At 48.2% G+C, this 22825-nt stretch overlaps 3 protein-coding genes across 4 annotated transcripts in view; 2 read left to right on the top strand and 1 right to left on the bottom strand.

Moving 5' to 3' along the window:
- Nucleotides 1–22825, top strand: part of LOC310756746 (uncharacterized protein) — a 1375527-nt gene that overhangs the window by 664636 nt on the left and 688066 nt on the right. The gene's annotated exons all lie outside the window — the stretch shown is intronic.
- LOC310757092 (zinc finger and SCAN domain-containing protein 31-like) overlaps nucleotides 1–22825 on the top strand; it is a gene marked incomplete at its 5' end in the record, with an annotated part of 210941 nt that overhangs the window by 142260 nt on the left and 45856 nt on the right. The gene's annotated exons all lie outside the window — the stretch shown is intronic.
- On the bottom strand, nucleotides 8–21870 carry LOC310758181 (uncharacterized protein). Its single transcript, XM_083604109.1, has 9 exons — nucleotides 21726–21870; nucleotides 18825–19583; nucleotides 16750–16861; nucleotides 15300–16060; nucleotides 8336–9073; nucleotides 6567–7142; nucleotides 4706–4823; nucleotides 2698–2790; nucleotides 8–2242 (listed from the first exon to the last, which is right to left on the bottom strand). Exons 2-9 carry the CDS (start codon nucleotides 19545–19547, stop codon nucleotides 1326–1328), a joined length of 4038 nt encoding a protein of 1345 aa, XP_083460235.1. The 5' UTR covers nucleotides 19548–19583; nucleotides 21726–21870; the 3' UTR covers nucleotides 8–1325.

The raw sequence follows: 22825 nt of genomic DNA, 5'->3' as shown, positions 1-22825 counted from the left end.
CCACAGCTGAGCCATACTTATTTATTAGGACCAACCAAAAATGTCACAAAACATACGGAAGCTTTTGAGCTCTCCAGACTCATCAAGGAAAATGTTTGAAAGATTGTGGCTCTCGAGGAATTCTCTCCAGGAGTTTTTTCCTACCTCGATATTCCAAGGATTGGTAAAGGTAAAGGACCCCTGGATGATTAAGTCCAGTCAAAGGTGACTATGGGGTTGCGGCGCTCATCTCACTTTCAGGCCGAGGGAGCCGGCGTTTGTCCACAGACAGCTTTCTGGTTCATGTGGCCAGCATGACTAAACAGCTTCTGGCTTAATGGAACACCGAGACAGAAACCAGAGTGCATGGAAACGCCGTTTACCTTCCCACCGCAGTGGTACCTATTTATCTGCTTGCACTGGTGTGCTTTCGAACTGCTAGGTTGGCAGGAGCTGGGACAGAGCAACGGGAGCTCACCTTTATGAGCCTCCCAGACTTGTAGGCTCTACAAATCACCATACAGACAGCCATCAACAAGAACAAGGCTAATCGTACTTTGTTAAAACCTGTTTAATGTGCCGTACTTGCGAAGCTCTTTCACAAAGGTACCTGAACTTTGTAATATTGGTCCCCACCCACCCTACCCTCAGTAACTGTAGATATGCCTCCTTGTTCCATGACAGTGTTCTCAGTATCCAGGACAGAAGGCCGAAATCTAGTATGGACAGCCAACTTAAGGCTTGCCCCCCAACTAAAGGATTTCAGATGACCCAATTCAAATCACTTTAGGCCTCAATATAGTGTCTCTTTGGCTTTCAAGAGACCTTGGGAAAGGCAAAAACTAGTCCTGTCTTTCTCTGTACCAGAGCTTTCCGAACTGTGTGTTGCGATGTTTCAGTGAGTCGGCTGTGGTGTGTAGTTGTGTCGCACGAACATTCCCCATGCTCCTCCCAGGGCTGGAAAGGGGTTAGTTTAACCTCCAGTTTGCTAGCAAAACTGAATTACTGTGTCACAAAAGGATGCATGTCTAAAAAGTGTGTCACCAACGTTAAAAGTCTGGAAAGCTCTGCTCAACACTATAATAAAGGTTATATCCGTTGATAAACCTTTTCTAATTTTATTCACTATGTATGTTTCAGTGGAGCAGATGAGAACAAGCAGATGATTTTCAGAGTTGTACATTCTTTGTGGTGTAGCAAGAGTTGTCTTTTTGCCAAAGCCGTTTCCCAGTTGTAAGCATTGACGGCACAGCATTTTTCTTGCGGTTCCTCCCTCATCTGCAAATTTTCTCGTGTGAAATAAGGTGCGTGCTTTTGGCAAAAAGCTCTTTCCACACTCTGGGCATTTATATGGTTTCTGCCACGTGGGTTTTTTGATGGGAAATAAGAGAGTCACCCCGGCCAAAGCTCTTGTCACACACCGAGCATTTATAAGGCTTCTCCCCTGTGTGGATTCTCTGGTGGGATGTAAGGTTGCTGCTCTGACTGAAGCTCTTTCCGCACTCCAAGCAGCTGTATGGCTTCTCCCCCGTGTGGGTTCTCTGATGTAAGGTGAGGTGGGCACTCCGACTGAAAGTCTTCCCGCACTCCGAGCATTCAAATGGTTTCTCTCCTGTATGCATTCTCAGGTGTGAAGTAAGGTTCCCGCTGAAATTAAAGCTCTTCCCACACGCCGGGCATTTATGCGGCTTCTCTCCAGTGTGGATTCTTTGGTGTGAAATAAGATGCTTGCTACAACTGAAGCTCCTGTCACACTCTAAGCATTTGTATAGTATCTTGCCTGTGTGGATTCTTTGATGTCTGGTAAGGTGTGCTTTCCGAATGAAGCTCTTTCCGCACTCTGAACATTTATATGGCCTCTCGCTTGAGTGCTGCGTCCTCTTATGTTGCATAAGTCTGGACTGGTCACAGAAGCTCTTGCTGCAGCCGGAGCATTTATACAGCTTCTCCGCTAGGTGGATTCTCTTATGTGAAATAAGGCGTGTGCTTCGATAGAAGCCCTTCCCGCACTCTGAGCACTTATAGGGTTTCTCCCCTCTGTGAAGCCTTTGGTGCAAAATAAGGTAGTCGCCCCGACTGAAGCTCTTTCCGCACTCAAAGCATCGAAATGGTTTCTCTCCTGTGTGAGTTCTCTGATGTCTGTTAAGGTCCGATTTGCAGCTGAAGTTTTTCCCACACACGGGGCACGTATTCCCGGCATCCTCAAATCTTTCCACAGACGCTTCGCTTGGTTCCTCCTCATTTTCAGTCTTGCACATATCTGCTGGTGGGAGAAAGAGAGAAATCTTACCCAGTGGAAGTACTGGTTACCTGGAGCAGTTATTAGACCCATTATTTCCCTTTTGGCTATACTGAGTTGATGGGAGGCCAAACCCAACCATTTCTTGAAGGCCACAAATTTCCCACCCTTACCAACTTTTATTGGCTGGAACCAGAGGTGGGTCTTGCTCAGCACAGGGGCCTAACCTGCCCCCTGAACCCACTAGTTTGGCTTGCAGTGGTGAAAATATCAAATGGGACTGGGATGGGTGAAGAGGTTTAAATCTCTTTTCCCAGCCTGGTAGGAAGTGGGAAAGAGGGTGGCGGGGTGAGCGGCGGCTCAAAGGTGCCGTGTGCCCAATAAACACAAGACTGGTGATACCTACATAACCTGCTTAGAGATTTTTATTATGCTAAGCGGTATCATTGCTTTTAGAAATGGATAAACAAATAAACAACTCTCAGCCAGCTCTTGAAATCCTCTTGGAGAGCACCTCAGACTGCCTTCCACCTCGAGGCCTTCCTCCACCACGATTCCTCTCACAGCCCAGTCTTCTTGGGAGGAAGAGAAATGCCTTCATTTTATTAATTTAAAACTTTTGTATCTCATCTTTCCTTCTGCCAAGAGAGCTCAAGGCAGAAAGCAGTGGCAAAACATGAAATACAATGAAGCAGTTTGTGAAGGGTGCTGGGCATTGTAGCTCTGCGAGAGATATAAACTACAGTATATAGTTATCTCCCCCTTGGACTACTGCAATGTGCTCTATGTGGGGCTACCTTTGAAGGTGACCCGGAAACTACAACTAATCCAGAATGCGGCAGCTAGACTGGTGACTGGGAACAGCCGCCGAGACCACATAACACCGGTTTTGAAAGACCTTCATTAGCTCCCAGTACGTTTCCGAGCACAGTTCAAAGTGTTGGTGCTGACCTTTAAAGCCCTAAACAGCCTCAGCCCAGTATACCTGAAGGAGCGTCTCCACCCCCATCGTTCAGCCCAGACACTGAGGTCCAGCGCCGAGGGCCTTCTGGCAGTTCCCTCATTGCGAGAAGCAAAGCTACAGGGAACCAGGCAGAGGGCCTTCTCGGTAGTGGCGCCCGCCCTGTGGAAGGCCCTCCCATCAGATGTCAAAGCGATAAACAACTACCTGACATTCAGAAGACATCTTAAGGCAGCCCTGTTCAGGGAAGTTTTTAATGTGTGACATTTTAGTGTATTTTTGGTCTCTGTGGAAGCCGCCCAGAGTGGCTGGGGAAACCCAGCCAGATGGGCGGGGTACAAATAATAAATTATTATTATATTATTAGTTTCCAGGATTATTTGGAGAGGGAGAAATGAGTTTTAAATGTATGGTGTGCACACAGCCTGAGAAAAAACAACAAACAACAATGGAATAAAAAGCTGAGAGTATTCAAGTAGTGCCTAAAACCAAATTAAGGGTGCAGTCTTGTACATGTCTACTCAGCAGTAAGACCTGTTGTGTTCAGTAGCACTTACTCCCAGATAAGTGGAGACGAGGAAAAGATGCCGCTCCCCCAATTCCATATAGCACAGGCTGACTGGATTGGCAGTTGAATCTTATTTTATTTTTATTTACTAGAAGCCTGTGTACCCGGCATTGCTCAGGAATGCAAAAGGTGCCGTTTTGAAAGGTTCAGCCCGCCATCTTGATTCAAGATGGCGTCCATGCACAACACCCTGCTCTGTCCTTGCAGGAATTTTGCGCAAAATTTGGCTGTGATATCCAAATGTGTCCAGATCGGTAGAGGATAAACAACTTTCCAAAATGTATAGTAGAAATAAAAAAAAAAGTAGAAATAAAATCATTCAGCCCGGACACTGAGATCCAGCACCGAGGGCCTTCTGGTGGTTCCCTCACTGTGAGAAGTGAAGCCCAAGGAACCAGACAGAGGGCCTTCTCGGTGGTGGCGCCCGCCCTGTGGAACGCCCTCCTGTCAGATGTCAAGGAAATAAACAACTATCTTGACTTTTAGAAGACATCTGAAGGCAGCCCTGTTTAGGGAAGTTTTATCGTGTTTTTAATATTCTGTTGGGAGTGGATGGGGAAACCCAGCCAGATGGGTGGAGTATAAATAATAAATTGTTGTTGTTGTTGTTGTTGTTGTTGTTGTTGTATACTTTCCCACTATTCTTGAAAGAATAACATTGACTAGACCACCTCTTTCCCTACAGACCCTCTTGTGTGCTGCGAGCAGAAAATGGAGCCCTGTTGGTAGTGCTAACACCCTCAGATAATAATAATAATAATAATAATAATAATAATAGGATATTCTATATGGGCAGTTGAATCTTAGCCATTCAGAACTGGCAATGGGAAAAGGATGTTAGAAAAGGGCTGCTGGATCAGACTAGAGGCCCATCAGGGACCTGGGAATATGGAGGAGCCTCAGCTGAGCTTAACCCAGGCAAGGACTCGAGCTCAAAGAAAGGCAAATGTCTCCTCACCACATGGGCTGGCCTCTCCATCCTCAACTTCCTGCTTGATTACCACACACAGGTGCCCCTCTTCGGAGTCCCATGGAGATTGCCCTGCATCCGAGAAATTTGCATCTTCTTCCTCCTCCTCCAACGCCACCTGGAACAGCAGAGAGCAATCCCTCTTTTTTTTACATTATGGAGCCAGTTTTTAATTTTTAATTTTTTTTATTTTAATAAAGAAATAATCTTAAATAAATAAGAACAAAAATGTGCACCCCACCACTGAGACCATTCCATTGGAACTATCCAACCTCCCAAAATTTCAACACCTCTTGCGATGGTTTGACCCCTTTCTGTTTTAACAGTACAAATTCTACAAACACCTTCCATATCTCCTCAAAATCATTTCTCTTGCATATTCCCCGTCTTACCTTAACGGCACATGTTCATTTATCATTAATAGCTATATCCCACATTCTTCCATTTTATATTCTGCTTGCCCCTTCCACTTCCTGCCCATCATAACTTGTGCAGCTGTCAATAAATTTGTGAGCAAGTCTTTCATAGCCTGCAAACCTTCCACCCCATCGTAAATTGATGATAATGCTACCTCAGGATTTTCGGTCAGCTTTAACCCAGTGATTTCTGTTATCTCCTTAAACACCCTTTGGCAAAAAAATTGTACATATTCACACCCCCACCACAGGTGAACGTAATACCCGGTTTCCTGGCATCCGCTCCAACATAAAACCGAATATTCCTTGTTTATTTGATTTAATCTGACTGGCGTTAAATACCATCTCCAAACTAATTTATAATAATTTTCTTTTATTCTTATTTATTCTTAACAGTAAGAATAAGAATAATCCTTTCAGACTTGGATGCTTCCACAAAAAACGTCGGGTGCTTCCACAAGAAACGTTACACCTAGCTTGGCCTTCAGGGATGGCGGCTAACAGATTGAGGTTGAATCCTGACAAGTCAGAAGTACTGTTTTGGGGGGACAGGAGGCGGGCGGGTGTGGAGGACTCCCTGGTCCTGAATGGGGTAACTGTCCCCCTGAAGGACCAGGTGCGTAGCCTGGGAGTCATTTTGGACTCACAGCTGTCCATGGAGGTGCAGGTCAATTCTGTGTCTAGGGCAGCTGTTTACCAGCTCCATCTGGTACGCAGGCTGAGACCCTCTACCCATGGACCGTCTCACCAGAGTGGTGCATGCTCTAGTTATCTCCCCCTTGGACTACTGCAATGTGCTCTATGTGGGGCTACCTTTGAAGGTGACCCGGAAACTACAACTAATCCAGAATGAGGCAGCTAGACGGGACTGGGAACGGCTGCCGATACCACATAACAATGGTCTTAAAAGACCTACACTGGCTGCCAGTAAGTTTCTGAGCACAATTCAAAGTGTTGGTGCTGACCTTTAAAGCGCTAAATGGCCTCAGCCCAGTATACCTGAAGGAGCATCTCCATCCCCATCGTTTTGCCCGGATACTAAGGTCCAGCGCCGAGGGCCTTCTGGCGGTTCCCTTACTGCGAGAAGAGAAGTTACAGGAAACCAGGCAGAGGGCCTTCTCGGGAGTGGCACCCGCCCTGTGGAACGCCCTCCCACCAGATGTCAAAGACACCAACTACCAGACTTTTAGAAGACATCTGAAGGCAACCCTGTTTAGGGAAGCTTTTAATGTTTGATGTATTACAGTATTTTGATATTTTGTTGGAAGCTGCCCAGAGTGGCTGGGGAAGCCCAGCCAGATGGGCGGGATATAATTTTATTATTATTATTATTATTATTATTATTATTACAGCCAAGGAAAACGAGGCACAAGGCGCAGTCCATCAACAACCCCAAGCTATACTTCTCTCTCATCCCTGGCTCTGTGCCGCACATAGGGAAATAGTTTCACCTGTTTCTCCTCTCTCTTGGCCTCTTGCCGCCTCAGCAGGAACTCCTCGGCCAGGGCCACTGCCTGGGAGCAGCTTTCCGGGTCCTGTCCCCTGACCCAGCTCTGGATCTCCGGCGGCAGGACAGCCAGGAACTGCTCCAGGACCAACAGATCCAGAATCTGCTCCTTGGTGTGTCCTTCGACCGCCAGCCACCCTCTACAAAGTTTCTGGAGTCTACAGTAAGCCCCTCTCGGCCCCTCGGCCTCCTGGTAGCAGAAGTGCCTGAAGTGTTGGCGGTTCTTCTCCCTCCTGATGGCGTCCTGTCGCAAAATGGCTGCCTTCACCTTCCCATAATCCCCTTTGTCTCCGGCCTCCAGGCTGCTAAAGGTCCTCTCGGCGTCTCCTCTGAAGACAGGCAGGAGCCGGGCTGCCCATTCTTCCGGGGGCCACCGGCAGGCTTGGGCCACTTGCTCAAAGGAGGCCAGGAAGGCCTTCATGTCATCCCACGGCGCGGGCTCCTCCGACCACTGTGGCATTTTCCAGCCTGAGTGAGGAGACTCAACCATCTTCAGGGACACCTGTCAATCAAAACAGATATTTCAAGCCATGGGACTCCATAGTGATGAAAAAGGAAATTCACCTAAGGGTCAAAGCCACCGTTGCTTGGCAGTGTTTTCCAAACTTGAGTTGCCAACTATTTTTGGACTACAACTCCCATCGCCCCTAGCTAGCAAGACCGGTGGCAAGGAATGATGGGAGTTGTAGTCCAAAAACAGCTGGATACTCAAGTTTGGAAAACACTGGGTTAGAGTGTTGGACTAGGACCAGAGTTCAAATCGTCACTCAGTGATGAAGCTCACTGGCTGACCTTGAGGGAATGCAATTAAACGTAACTAAGAAACCCTTCTGAATAAGTTCAGGATGTCAGTAACCCCTCTAGTCCGTCATCCTTAAATAGCTCAGTCAGTAGAGCATGAGACTCTTAATCTCAGGGTTGTGGGTTCAAGTCCTGACGTAGGGCATACGATTCCTGTATTTCAGGGGGCTGGACTTGATGACCCACGTAGTCACTTCCAGCTCTAAAATTCTGTGATGTATGCGACAACGGCCGCAAGATTCTGGTAGCACAAGGATGGAAGACTGAAGAAACCCCAGCTAAAGAATCATGGCAAGAAAAATGGATTATGCAGAACTGGCAAAATTGACATATAAGCTACGGGACAAGGATAACTGTGACTTTAAGGATGAATGGGAACCTTTCACAAAGTATTTGAAGACGCAACAAAGCGAACTGGACTCCTTGGCAGGTTTTGAATAAACATTCACAATTTTTTTACCGATAATAATCAGCTAAACAGTTTGAGGATCTATACAACTTTGTAACATGCAGAAAACAGCATTATTAGAGAAACCAAAGACTTGGAACTGAGGGAAGTCGGGGGGTGGGGTGGGAGTTCTGTGTGGGAGGGGGGAGGGAGGAAAAATGGGGGAGGGGGAATAAGGATATGTTTTTGGATAATATGTCTTGTTATAATTTTGAATAAAAAAAAATAAAATAAAAATAAAATTCTGTGATTCTTTGATTCTATCCTGTTATCACAATGGCTAGCCAGACACCCCCAAGGAAAGCCCCCAAGCATGACTTGTGGCTTCAAGCAACTGGTATTCAGAAACATACTGCCTTTGTCCATGGCAGTAGTAATGTAGTAGTAAGAAATATTTAAAAAATAGCTCTATGCCGCACACAAACATTGCAACCCATGGGTGTCACCTGTTTCTCCTGCCCCTTGGCCTCTCGTGGCCTCAGCAGGAAATCCTCTGCGAGCGACACCGCCTGGGAACAAGCCTCTGGGCCTTGTTCTTTGACCCAGCTCTGCATCTCGGGCGGCAGGATGGCCAGGAACTGCTCCAAGATCAGCAGCTCCAGGATCTGCTCCTTCGAGAGCCTCTCCACCTTCAGCCACCGGGAGCAAAGCTCCTGGAGTCGGGTGTAGGCCCCTCTGGGCCCTTCAGCCTCCTGGTAGCAGAAGCCCCGGAAGTGTTGGCGCAGTTTCTCTCTACCGATGGCGTCCCTTTGCAAGATGGCCGCCTTCACTTTCCCATAATCCTCTTTGTCTTTGCCTTCCAGCCCACTGAAGTCCTGCTCAGCATCTCCCGTGAGGGCCGGCAGGATTCGGGCCGCCCACTCTTCCCTGGGCCAACGGCAGGTTTTGGCCACTCGTTCGAAAGAGGCCAGGAAAGACTTTGCATCGTCCAACGGCTCCTCGGGCAACTGTGGCTTCTCCCACTCGGACTGAGGCAACTCCATTTTCTTTAGGAGCTCCTGCCATGGGGCTTCTGTCGGCTCCTCACCTGGCTCCTGCTTCACTTGCCCTCCTGGAAACCTATGCAAGAATTCCTTGATGTTCCCATCCTGGAGGAAACCTGTGCTTTTCCCTTTTCTCCCTGGTGCCTCCCGCAATGTGTCGCCTGTGGTGTCCTGATTCCCCATTTTCATTCTCGAGCGGCTTCACAAACGTGAGGGCATGTTACGGACAATTCTAGAACAAATCCATAGGCATCCTGAGCTTCTGCCTAGAGAATGAAAAGGGTAGAAACAAAAGAGAAAATGAATTCACAAGAGAACAGAGAGCTCTAATATTGCAGCCACTTGCGCATGCTAAAAAATGGTAACTGCATGCAAGTTATACTCAAAAAATCTGCATTTGTTTTTACTCTTTTGTAGTTTTAATACTATCACCTACTAATAAAGGAGAGACTAAGTCCACACCATACATTTAAAGCACATGTCTTCCCCTCAATAATCCTGGGAACTGTAGTTTGTTAAGAGTGCTGGGAACTGTACCTATGCAACTACATTTCCCAGGATTTTTTTTTTTTTGGGGGGGGGGGAACAGTGTCCTTTAAATGTGTGGTGTGCACGAAGCCTTTGCAACCATACCCCAGTGAAAATGTCCTGGTCCCTGGTCCTTTTTCTTCTCTGTATGTATTAAATTTCCACCTTTCCTTTCAAAGGAGCCCGGGGCCACAAAGAACAGCAAGCAATCCAAGATAACAATCAAAACGTTTTGAGCATCTAAAAAAAACAACAACCTAAGCACACCTATAATACTTTTAAAGAGTCACATGTGAGCCATCCTCACAGATTATATATATATTATATATATTTTAAACAGATAATCATTTCAAGGCTGTGAGGAGCAACATCTTTTCAGCCATCAAATGCCTGGGTGAACAAGAACGTTTGGTGTGCACACACACACACACACACACACACACAGTGCTTTTTTCTGGAGGGGACGCAGGCATACCCCTAAACATTTTGTGAATCTATGTACTTTTGTCCAGTTACTGTATTTTTCCTGATTTGAACTATAAAATGGTGATTTTCTGGAGTCAAAATGAGAGTACCCCTTAACATTTTTAAAGTAAAAAAGCACTGTATACCATATTCAAGAGGATCTATCTATCTATCTATCTATCTATATCTATCATCATCATCATCTCTCTCGTGAATGTTGATAATGAATGGGAATTCCCCCTGCCGGAAACCCTGGAGAGCTGCTGCCAGCCAGTGTTGACAATACAATGCTAGATGACCCACTTTACCTAGGTATAGATCTGCATCTGTACCTATATCTTTCCTTCCTTCCATAGAGGGGTCCTGCCTCCTTTTCCAGGTCTAGACGGAGCTGAGAGGGAAGGATCCTGCTGTGCCAGGATCCGAAGGGTGGGGAGGAGGGAGCTATGGGGTGCCCCTTTCCTCCTCCGCCCCCTCTCCCTGCAGCCCCTCCATGCTCACCCCTCCATGGTGCACACTCTTTCTTCTTCTTGCAGGAAAAACAGGATCTTCCCAGGCGCCCCCTCCTCCCACGACAGGAAAAGACCCTTTGCCTGCTCCCCCCCCCCGCCCCATAAATCCTCATCTCTCTCCCTCTCTGCTGTCTTTTCTAGGAAGCAAAGCTCGGTTGGTTTAACCCCTTTTGAGCTCTTGCTCCGGGAAACGTCCTTTTCCCCCTATGGCTGGGAGGGACGTCGCGAAGGGGCCTTTTGCGCAGAATCAGAGAACCGTAAGACGTTTGGGAGGGGTCCCCAGGGGTCATCTAGTCCAGCCCCCCGCAGTACAGAGGTGGGAGCAATGGGGTCGGACTAGATGACCCTCGAGGATCCCTTTCTACAGTGCTATAATTCGGAGAGCAGGCTGGCTTCCTGCGCCTCAGCTGCAGCAAGGCTGGAGCCAAATGGGTGGGAATCGCCGGGAAAGGGCAGATTGCCGTGGGGGGAAAATCTGGGAGGAGCTGTCCTCTCTTGGAAGTGTTTCACTGGGAGCCGGAGCAGCAGACGAACCTGCCTTCTTCCGAGTCAGACCAGGACGTCTGCACTGACTGGCAGTGCTGTCCTGGGTTTCAGGTCGGGTGGCGCTTTCAGTCCTATGGAGATGCTATTGAAACGTCTGCATGAAAAGATTATGCTCTTCCACTAAGTTGTTGGGCGTTTCCATCCTAGGTTTTACATCTATCTGTCTAGGATCCTTATGGAAGTGAGAGCTGGACCATAAAGAAGGCTGATCGCCGAAGAATTGATGCTTTTGAATTATGGTGCTGGAGGAGACTCTTGAGAGTCCCATGGACTGCAAGAAGATCAAACCTCTCCATTCTGAAGGAACTCAGCCCTGAGTGCTCACTGGAAGGACAGATCCTGCAGCTGAGGCTCCAATACTTTGGCCACCTCATGAGAAGAGAAGACTCCCTGGAAAAGGCCCTGATGTTGGGAAAGATGGAGGGCGCATGGAGAAGGGGACGACAGAGGACGAGATGGTGGGACAGTGTTCTTGAAGCTACCAGCATGGGTTTGTCCAAACTGCGAGAGGCAGTGGAAGACAGGAGTGCCTGGCGTGCTCTGATCCATGGGGTCACGAAGAGTCGGACACGACTAAACGACTAAACAACAGTCTACGATCCTGCACTGGGCAAGGATTGGGCTTAATGACCACCAAAGCCAATAATTAATGCTGTACAGTATAGGGGTATTTTTTTAATGTGTAATACTTTACTGTGGTTTTATAAATTGCTGGAAGCCACCCAGAATCGCTGGGGCAACCCAGTCAGATGGGCAGCATAGAAATATTACCACTATTACCACTCCTACTATTACTTGGGGCACTTGACAACTTTTTTTGCCCAGATTTTGTTTTTAGATGTGTAGGTTTTGCCTGTTTTTTTCAGGCGGGGGGCACTGAGGTCATCAATTTTTCTTCTGGCTATTTTGTGGTGCCCACAAGTGTCTTAAGAGTTCCAAATGTGCCCCCCAACTTCCTTTTGCATGCAGAGGAGTCCATCCTTAACCAGTTAGCTGCCTGATAACATTTGCATAAGCTTGCTTATGAATAGGCCCCCCAAGAATTCTGAAGCAAAAGACAAGCTTTCTTCCTGTGTGTGTGTTTTTTTATATGATGCAGGCAGGTTTCGCATCATGTGCAAGAGAGGGAAGTGCCGCTTTGGGGATTAAGCTTGCTGCTGCAGTTTTTGCATTTAAAAAAAAATGCATTTTAAAATTAATCAAGAGGATGGATCAGTTCTGCTATGAGGAAACGTTAGAAAATTTGGGGCTTTTTAATTCAGAGAAAAGGCAAGTAAGAGGGGACATGAAAGAGGTGTAAGCATAGCATGGAGCAAACAAATGGAGACATTTTTATCTCCCATGATGCTAAAACTTGCAGACACTGAGTTTTCCACTTTGGCATGGTGGGGGTAAACTGGGAAGGATAATTTGTCACTGCAACACAACTGAAATATGACTACAGCTCCTGATCCATTCTCAAGTTGGTGTTCAGGATTTTTAGTTTGCCACAGAACTCTTTCCAGCTTAAATGTGTTTGGCTATCGGCTGTGGAAGATACCCGGGCCATCTTTTTTGCAGACTCCACCACATTCTTGGGTTAATCTGGGTTCACTATGCACCTCAGCTGAACCAGTGACAAAGACAACAGACTCCAAACTAGCTGAAGCAAATTAAATATTTTATTGATATACAGTGCTCAACGGAGGATTAGTAATGGGTAGGTGGAGAATCATTGGTCTACAGTACACCATGAGCAGTAAAACACAATGGAAATAATCTCAGTGATCATATACATAAAAAAGGTAAAGGACCCCTGGATGGTTAAGTCCAGTCACAGACGACTCTGGGGTTGCGGCGCTCATCTCGCTTTACAGGCCGAGGGAGCCGGCGTTTGTCCGCAGTTTTTCCGGGTCATGTGGCCAGCATGACTAAGCCACTTCTGGCGAACCAGAGCAGCGCACGGAAATGCCGTTTACCTTCCCGCCGCAGCGGTACCTATTTATCTCCTTTCACTTTTGACGTGCTTTCGAACTGCTAGGTTGGCAGGAGCAGGGACCGAACAATGGGAGCTCACCCCGTCGCGGGGATTCAAACCGTCGACCTTCTGATTGGCAAGCCCAAGAGGCTCAGTGGTTTAGACCACAGCACCACCCGCGTCCCTTATATACATAAAGAACTCATTAAAAATAGTGGCATAATAATGAACAGACTTACCCAAAGCGAAGTGACTCATCAAAGCAATTTGAATGCCTGCCTCTCCCTTCCAAAAATCCCCTCCAGCCCATCTAGGTTTTTTTAGTTGTTTTTTTATGTGCAAATACAGACTGACAAAATCAACCTGAGATTCAGGAGTCACAAGAAAGACATCTCAATATTTTTTGTTTGTATGCTAACATATCATACAAGCACTTGTTTCAATCTCATAAAATCAGGTGTTGAACACCAGAGAGAGGGGAAACTGATCTATTTGCTGCCCTGTTTAAATCTACAGTGATAATTTATTCAGTCCTCAGTTACACAGAATTGGACCATTTCTTTATTTTACTTCTTATCCTTTTGAAAATATTTTATGATATTTTAATGTTGTAGATTAGAAACTCCATTCCATTTTGCACTGTTACTGCACAACTAATGGTTCCATCTGTGCTTGAAAAAATCACCATCAGGAGATGTGATACCTGCACTGGAATGCCATTTTTTTACATTAAAGCATTTGTATGTTGCTGTTTAGCTTAAAGGGACACCAGAGTAGCTTACAAAAATCAGCGGTAAAAGTATGTGACATAAACACCATGGAGACAAGGAAGTGGTACTAAGTCAGCGGCGCAAACACCTTCACAGTAACAGCAATAAATACGATGGTACATACTCAATGGAAAGAGAAGGCACTTTGCACACGCTTAAGAGCAAATGACATTTACAGGAAAGACGCGTTGCCTGGTCCAGCGTCAGCTTTCTAAGGCAATACCAGGACATGAAAACGGGCAGCAGCGTCTTAAAAACTACGATCTAGTAATCCCCAACAATGGCTCCCCTAAAGCGCTGTCGCGGTCTTGGTGTACTAACAGCACTGCGAACCTGTGGGATAGGGTAAAAGTCCAAGTCCTTTTAGCAGGAATTTCATCGATAATCACCCAGAATAAACAATTTATTTGAGGGGCGATTGTATGGGAGGTGGGGCGGGGGGAGATCCCAGTAACCCGAAATCCGAAATGAATGCAATGAGAATTAAACGATCTCGTAAGGTGACTCCCAACCAAGTCAACCCCTCCTTCGCCCCCCTTCCCAGCTGCTTCGACTCTGGTCCCTCCCTCCCATCACAATCCCCAAACTTCCTCCGCTCGCCCCCGGCCAGTTCCAGGAAAGGCGGGCGACTCTTCGCTCAGCTTCCGTGGGAAACAGAAACGAAATGAGCCTCCAGCCCATCTGGTTGAAAGTGCCCTAACCCCCCCCCCGCATGACTTCCCCAGCCGTTCTATGCTGCTCAACGTTCTGGAATAACGTTCAGAGCTACTACCTACCCAGTGCAATGGGTCTGTGGCTCTCCCAGCAGAGTTAGAACAGGGAGGAAGGGAGGAACAAAACAAAGAGAAGGAAGAATAGAAAAAGGAAGTTGGTCCTTGGACAATACATTCAATATTGATCAGAGATGGGGACTTCAACCCTCACCAAGTTCCCAAACTTTCCTAGGGCAGAGGGAACTTGTGACCCTCCAGATGACTCCAACTCCCATCAGCTCTGGCATCCAGCATGTCATGTGGTCAGGGATGATGGGAGTTGGGGGTCCAGCAACATCTGAAAGGCGAGAGGTTCCCCTTGCTCTGTTGCAGGAGAAAGCAGCATTGCCACAGATGCTTTGCCTGTGCTTGCTGAGCCCCAACCACCAGCAGTTTGCCGTTCGCAAAGGGCTGAACAGCAGGTGCCAACAATCAAGCAATTGGCAGGGGCCTGCAAACCTCCTGCTGGCCTATCTACAACGCCTCCTGTCTGGGCCGGAGGTTCCCCATTGCTGGTTTGCTGGTTCTCGCCTGAGAAACACACATTTCAAAACCAGTTGAAGTAAATTCCTGCAAAGAGAAAAAGCTGGATCCTGTATCTATTTATATATAAAAATATCGGATGCTGAAAGCCATAGAAAAAAAGGGGTGTCTCCGTCGAGCGGCAAAAGCTATGTAATTGTGTCCTCAGACACAACCCCACAGTGGGGGAACTCTGCAGCTTAGGGATGTCAGAGAGAAAACCCTCTTCTGAGCCACCGCCCTCCACTCAAAAACCTCTGAGGGTGTGGAGCTACCAAGGCCCCCCCCCTCTGTCAAGGTCAGCACCCAAAGGTGCACAGGGAAGGAGACAGCCCCTTCAGATATCATTTCCTCGCCCTGTGGAGGTTTCTATGCCATGTGGGTTTTCTCATGTTTCATCAGGAGCCACTGCTGGCTGAATCGCCTCCAACAGTAGGAGCATCTGTAGGGCTTCTCTCCCGTGTGAGTCCTCTCGTGCCGCACGAGGTCCGAGCGCTCGAAGAAGGTTTTCCCGCACGCCGAGCACTTGTGGGGCTTCTCGCCCGTGTGCTTCTTCTTGTGCTTAATGAGGTTCCAGCTGTACACGAAGCTCTTCCCGCAGGTGGAGCAGGGATACGGCTTCTCCCCGTCGTGCGTCCTCTCGTGCTTGAGGAGCAGCGAGTTGCGGCTGAAGCACTTCGCGCACGCTGAGCACTGGAATGGCTTCTTCTCGAAGTGTGTGGCCCTCATGTGGGCGATCTCGCAGAAGGCTTTCCCGCAGTAAGAGCACATGCGCGACTTCTCAGGTCTCAGAAGAGGGCTCTCCCCAGCGTCCTGAACCTGTCCCCCGCCATTTTGGGTTCTTTCAAGTTGGCCAAGCCTGGAGTCTTTGCCGAAACCTCCCTCTGGAATGGCGCAGGGCTGTTCTTTAGGCTTTGAGGGGCGTTTGCCAAGGGCCTCGTCTGCCACGCCAGGAACGGATCCTCCTGCCCGTTTCCTCTGGCGGTTTCTTTGCTGCCTCTTTGGGGTATGTTGGCTTCTGCCCGTTTTGCCCACCTCCTCAGCCAGGGAAACGGTCACAGTTGCTCTCCTGTGGAACGCCTCAGGCTCAGAAGACTCCAGGATTTTCTCTCCACCTTTGCTCAGCTGCACATAGCCTTTCAGAATGAAAAAAAAGGGGGGGGAGAACCAAATTAACAGAACTGACAGCAGAATGTATATTTTTTATTCCACTTTTTTTTAGCATCTTGATTTATTAGGAATATTGGCCTATGATCCTGGGTCCTTCAAATCTTTTCCTGATTTTGGAATTAAGATAATTATTGATTGTTCCCACGATGGAGGGATCCTTTCACACTCTATTACTGAATTATATAATACTTTTATTTTAGGAATAAATATATTTTTTAATACTTTATTCTTTTCCCAGTCCATCTGCTCCTGGGGCTTTCCCCCCTTTTAGCTTCTCTATAACTTTCTCTATTTCTTTTTCTGAAATTGGTTGTTCCATAATCTCTCTATCTCTACTTTCTAGCTTTATCTCTCAGTGTGTCTCGATATATTCTTTCATCTTCCCCATAGAATTGTTACCTGCTGAATATAACTCTTGGTAGAACTCCCGAAATACTCTCAACTTATCTTTCATCAAATTATTTATTCCACCTCTAACCTCGCTCCCAAAGGAGCCCATGGCCACAAACACACCAGTGATCAAACAACACAATTAAAAAAAGAAAATCTTCCACTATATACTTCAGGAAGTTTTGTCTGGACACTTCTTAAAATATTGAAGCTAAATTTCGCACAATAGTTCCTGGAATCCAGGAGCAGGAGAAATTAGGCTTACCCAGCACCCCAGCACCCAGATCCTGCTTGGTTTTCTTCATCTCCACAGGGCTGGAGGGAGATGGTTCAGTCTTTACAGAGCACACCACCACCTCCTCAAACTTTCCCACCTCCTGAAAAAGCAACAAAGATCCTTTTTTTTAAGAGCAGGGAGACAGGAATATATGCTGAGGTACAAGTACCATAAAGGGACGCAGGCGGCGCTGTGGTCTAAACCACAGAGCCTAGGGCTTGCCGATCAGAAGGCCGGCAGTTCGAATCCCTGTGACGGGGTGAGCTTGGTCCCAGCTTCTGCCAACCTAGCAGTTCGAAAGCACATCAAAGTGCAATTAGATAAATAGGTACCACTCCGGTGGGAAGGTAAACGGCGTTTCCGTGTGCTGCTCTGGTTCACCAGAAGCGGCTTAGTCATGGTGGCCACATGACCCGGAAGCTGTACGCCAGCTCCCTCGGCCAGTAAAGCGAGATGAGCGCTGCAACCCCAGAGTCGACAACGACTAGACCTAATGGTCAGGGGTCCCTTTACCTTTAAAGCACTTTAAACATATGGTTTGAATTGTGTCAGAGCTACCTTCGCCCTAGCCGGTGCCAACTGAAATTTAGGAGAGGCGGCCAAGAGGCGCAGAGCTCACTTGGTTTCCTGTTTCCCTCTGGCTTCCTGTCTCGCCCCACAGATGTTGCTGGACCGGAGGGTTAGCAAATAGTCAGGCAAGGGGGAGCTGCAGTCCCAAAGCTGGAGACCCAAAGGTTGAAGGATATTTATTCTATATACAACAGGGGTGGGGGACCTCAGCTTTGTGGGATATATAGCTGTCAATCAAGTCCAACATTCCGAGAGAGGACTAACTGCCTCTATGCGGCAGGCAGTTTTGTCAGTTGGTCGGTTGCTGCAAGGAGTGTTAACTGGTAACTGCTCGGATGCAGTCTTCTCATGACTCACTACTATCTAGTATAGTGGTACCTCGGGTTAAGTAATTAATTTGTTCCAGAGGTCTGTTCTTAACCTGAAACTGTTGTTAACCTGTAGCACCACTTTAGCTAACGGGGCCTCCTGCTGCCGCTGCCACACGATTTCTGTTCTCATCCTGAAGCAAAGTTCTTAACCTGAGGTACTATTTCTGGGTTAGCGGAGTCTGTAACCTGAAGCGTCTGTAACCTGAAGTGTCTGTAACCCGAGGTACCACTATATATAGTTTATCTGTTATGTAACCTAAGCCTGCCTTCAGGAACAACTCTGTAAACCTGAATGAATCTGATAGTAAAGTAAAGGTAAAGGGACCCCTGACCGTTAGGTCTAGTCGTGGACGACTCTGGGGTTGTGGTGCTCATCTCGCTTTATTGGCCGAGGGAGCCGGCGTACAGCTTCCGGGTCATGGGGCCAGCATGACTAAGCCGCTTCTGGCGAACCAGAGCAGTGCACGGAAACGCTGTTTACCTTCCCGCCGGAGTGGTACCTATTTATCTTCTTGCACTTTGATGTGCTTCCTAACTGCTAGGTTGGCAGGAGCAGGGACCGAGCAACGGGAGCTCACCCCACCACAGGGATTCGAACCGCCGACCTTCTGATCGGCAAGCCCTAGGCTCTGTGGTTTAACCCACAGCACCACCCTGGATAGTAAAATAGTTTATGTTAATATGATTCAGATTCATGTGTGCTTTCTTTAAGAGGGACAGAAAGGGGTTATCAACCAGGAAGGCATAATTATTGATAGGACTCAAACAAGTTAGCAACCTGCTTGTCACTGCAGAAACTCAAACCAGGGATCGTTTAAGCTCTGCTAAATTATATAAACATTCCCACAAGCCTGTGGCCCTCCAGGTCTCTCAACTTGGCCCTTGGGACTCTTCTCAGACCATATCCTCTCCTCCGTTTTCCCCCTCCTGGATGAAATGTGTCCTTGAACTGCAACACTCTCTTGCTTGTCTGGTTGTATGTGTAGGAACCTTCAATTCTGGCATGGCTGACTTGCAGCTTCTTATACAAACAAGCATGTGGCCCCCCAGAAGGGAATGTGGCCCTTAGGCCATCAACGGTCCCCACCGCGTGCTGTTTGTACAAGGATAAAACACTCTCACCTGCACTTCCCATCTCTTGGTCTGCTGCTGCCTCTGGAGGAAGTCCTCGGCCAGGGCCACCGCCTGGGAGCAGGTCTCCGGGCCGCACTCCCTCACCCTGCTCTGGATCTCCGGTGGAAGTACGGTCAGGAACTGCTCCAGGATCAGCAGCTCCAGGATCTGCTCCTTGGTGTGCCTCTCCACCTTCAGCCACCGGGAGCAAAGCTCCTGGAGTCGGGTGTAGGCCCCTCTGGGCCCTTCAGCCTCCTGGTAGCAGAAGCCCCGGAAGTGTTGGCGCAGTTTCTCTCTACCGATGGCGTCCCTTTGCAAGATGGCCGCCTTCACTTTCCCATAATCCTCTCTGTCTCCGGCCTCCAGCCTGCTAAAGGCCTGCTCGGCTTCTCCCCGGAGGGCCGGCAGGAGTCGGGCCACCCACTCCACCTTGGGCCACCGGCAGGCTTGGGCCACTTGCTCGAAGGAGGCGAAGAAGGCCTTGGCGTCGTCCCAGGGGGTGGGCTCCTCCAGCTGTGATGCCCAGCCTAACTGAGAAGCCTCCACCTTCTTCAGGAAGTCCTGCCACTGGGTTTCCCAGTGCTGCAGCTGCCCCTCGCTCGGTTCCTCCTTGATCTGAACTTCTGGGATTCTCTGCAGATCTTCTCCGATAATCACAGCCTGGAGGACGTCAGGAGCTTCTCTGTCACTTTGCAAGACAGCCTTTTGCCTACGACTCGCTTGCTCCTCCATCTCATCCCAGAGTTAAACTCTTGTATAGAAGCTTCTCTAGATTAAAACCAAAATATATACAGTATTGGCTGTGGTGGCTGCTTTGGCAGAAGGCAAGGAGCCCCATAGTAGGTGCAGCCTTTGCAAGATGGCTACCTTCACTTTCCCATCATCCTCTCATAATCCCAGAGCCAGTGGGAGAAGGAGACAACTAATTTTGATTTTTTTTTTAATCCCATCCCATCCTCCTCCCTGTTGAATTCTGGGGAAGGGATACAACTTAATGACAAAGCAAAGCTCTATCACTGAGCTGCAGCCCTTCCCCATGGCTTAGAGCATGGGTAGGCAAACTAAGGCCCGGGGGCCGGATCCGGCCCAATCACCTTCTAAATCCAGCCCATGGATGGTCTGGGAATCAGCGTGTTTTTAAAGAGTAGAATGTGTGCTTTTATTTAAAATGCATCTCCGGGTTATTTGTGGGACATAGGAATTCATTCATCCCCCCCAAAAAAATATAGTGCGGTCCCCCACAAGGTCTGAGGGACAGTGGACTAGCCCCCTGCTGAAAAAGTTTGCTAATCCCTGGCTTAGAGTTTGACCCACCCTGCAGCCTCTGGTCCCACGGAAAAGGAATCAGCCGCAATATCTCTGGAGACCCCAGAGCCAGGATCCTTTTCCTACAAAGGCTGGATCAACAAACCCTTTATCAGGGCATAAGTGTCCAGGCATATGGAAGACTTGGGACTAGTTGTTCACACAGAATGTGCCTGACCTAGAGAGGCAAAAGTTGGCCCATCTACCCAAAGACGTGAGCCATCAGCAGGCTTGGGGGAAACCCAGAGGTTCCCAAAAGTAGGGGGCAGGGAAGATCTTCCCGAAAACATCTCAATAGAGACTGAGCATTTGGAGTGGTCATGATACACTGAGGGGGCGGGGAAGAGTGAAACCACAAGCGGAAGGCGGAACGGAATAGAGTATCCTGGAATGGGTGAGCTGAGGGTGTGTGCGCACCATACTCTTACAAGCATATTTAAAGTGCAGTTCCTGTCCACCAAATAAATTTATCCTAACTTTCTACCCCCGGAAAGTATCGAAGCAACTTAAGGAAGTTAGAAAGTTGACACCAGTCTTAAATCTCTTTTTCATCTACTGTCGTTTTAACTTTTTGAACATCTTACGTTATCGCTATACATTTTCCTCGGCGGAAATTTTATCCTTTCAACTTTTATGCAAAACGCTTTGAGGCTGTTGCTTTTCACAATCATGAAATAAATAAATAAACAGAGAAAATCAATTAAAAGCCAAAAAAAGTGGGTAGGAACCCAGACATGCAATACAGCGTGCTTAAAATGCTGGCGCCACCCGCTCACAAGAGCAGAGTATCCTCAGGGCTCAGGGAAACCCCACGATTTGCAGAAGTAGGGGGGCCTTAAGGGGGGAACCCCCCCAAAAAAACAGCCCAGGAGAACTGAGCATGCTCAGTAGCCATGGAATGCTGGCAGAGTGTTGCGGAGGGTGGGAAGCAAGGATGGAATGGAGCGCGGAAGGCGCTGCCTTGCTGTGAAGGGGGTCGCAGGTTAGAAGCAGAGAAGGTCAGGGGTTCTAATCCCAGGAGAGACACCTTCCCTCCTACCTCCTAAAACCCTGGAATGCTGCTGCTGGTCATTGCAGGCGGCCTTGAGCTTGACAGACCAATGGTCTGACTCAGTTATAAAACAGCTTCCAATGTGTGTGTGTTTGTGTGTGTTTGGGGATGTGTCTCCTCATGGAATCAGATCCAGTGCTTTTTTCCTGAGGGTACGCAGGGGTACGCACACACCTAAACATTTGGTGAATCTAAGTTTGGGCTCATTGAGGGGCAGTATTTCGCTATGAGTACCCCTAGCCCTAAACATTTTTGAAGGAAAAATCACTGACCAGATCTATTCCCCCCGCCCCCGCTACTCCATTTCCCTGCATTGCAAAAACAAAAACACCTCCACCTTCCCGAAAAGAAAAGCGTTACTGCGGGGAGGATCCATTCTCTGATGTGGAAGGAAATGAGCGCGAGAGATTTTGCTGGGGTCAGAGTTAGACCTCCCGGGATCAAAGCACAGGGGCTGGAGATGCGTTGCCTTCCCCCAACCCCCCAAAAAGTCACTTCATCTTCTTCTGCGCACACCACCTTTGGAGATCCGCCTCTGCCCTCCTGCAACTCACCTCTTCACGCACTGATATCTTTTTCCCCTTCCTTCCTCCTCCTGTTTTTTGTTGGTTTTTGGTTGGGTTTTTTTTTTGCAGTGGCGAATTCAAAACCAAACCCCACCCCCAACAGGGAAAAAACCTCGAGTGTTTTCCATCCAGCCAAAAAAAACACACACAGCACTTTATTTGGCCCCTCTAGCAAACCAAGCACTCGGTCACTTTAACCCTTTGATGCATTTGAAGACGGTCTGATAAGCATGTTTCCCTTTTACAGGGTGGGGATCCCGAGGGCCGTATTCCCTTCTGGGCAGCCTTCCGGGGGCCACATGTCAATGATGGGCGGGGCCTGGGGCAAAAGCGGACTGGGGGATGAATGAAAACTTCACCTCTCGACTGGTAGGCTAGTTTCAAAGGTGGCTGGTGCCCGCTGGGGCTGGTAGGGCGGAAGCCGAGGAGCCCAACAGTAGGTGGCGCCAGAGAGGCAGTGGCAGGCAGAGCCAACCAATTCTAGGGTTGCCCCCATCCTCCTACCTGCTGAGTTCTGCAAGGGGCAACACTGAGAGGAGGAAACCGACGGACAGCGGTTCTCTTTGGCTTGGTTGCAAGGAAGAAGGCAGGCAGGTGGGGGCCACCTGGCACTGGTGGGGCAGTGCCCCATTTGCCCTCATGGACCAGCATCTCCACAGAGGGGTGCAGTCTGGGAAGAGTCCTGAGGGCCAGAGAGGACTGGAGGGCCAAATTTGCCTGCAGGGCCTGAAGACATCCCCCCCATCCCAGCATGACGTAAAAGTATTTCATTTTTATTTTTTTAAAGTTCTAATCTAGAGAAAAGCACAAACGGTGACATAAAAAAAGGAATGGAAAATAGAGAAAACGAGGGGAAAGAGAAAGAAGTAATGGGAGAAAAAGAAGAAAGAAATGAAAATAAAGAGCTTGCAATTCCGTGTCTATCAGCTATTTGTAAACTCAACCATACCTAACAAAACCACTTTCTATAAACCAACATGATATCCACCGCTTCCTTCCTTTTTAAAAGCTCAAGGAAAAGGGAGGGCAGGCCTCCCTTTCATGCTCCAAGGTCTGGCCAGGAATTTAAGGCCTGGTTGCAGTTACTC

This window comes from Podarcis filfolensis (genome assembly GCF_964270895.1).
Source record: "Podarcis filfolensis genome assembly, chromosome: 2".
Taxonomy (NCBI): domain Eukaryota; kingdom Metazoa; phylum Chordata; class Lepidosauria; order Squamata; family Lacertidae; genus Podarcis; species Podarcis filfolensis.
This window is presented reverse-complemented; position numbering and strand designations above follow the sequence as displayed.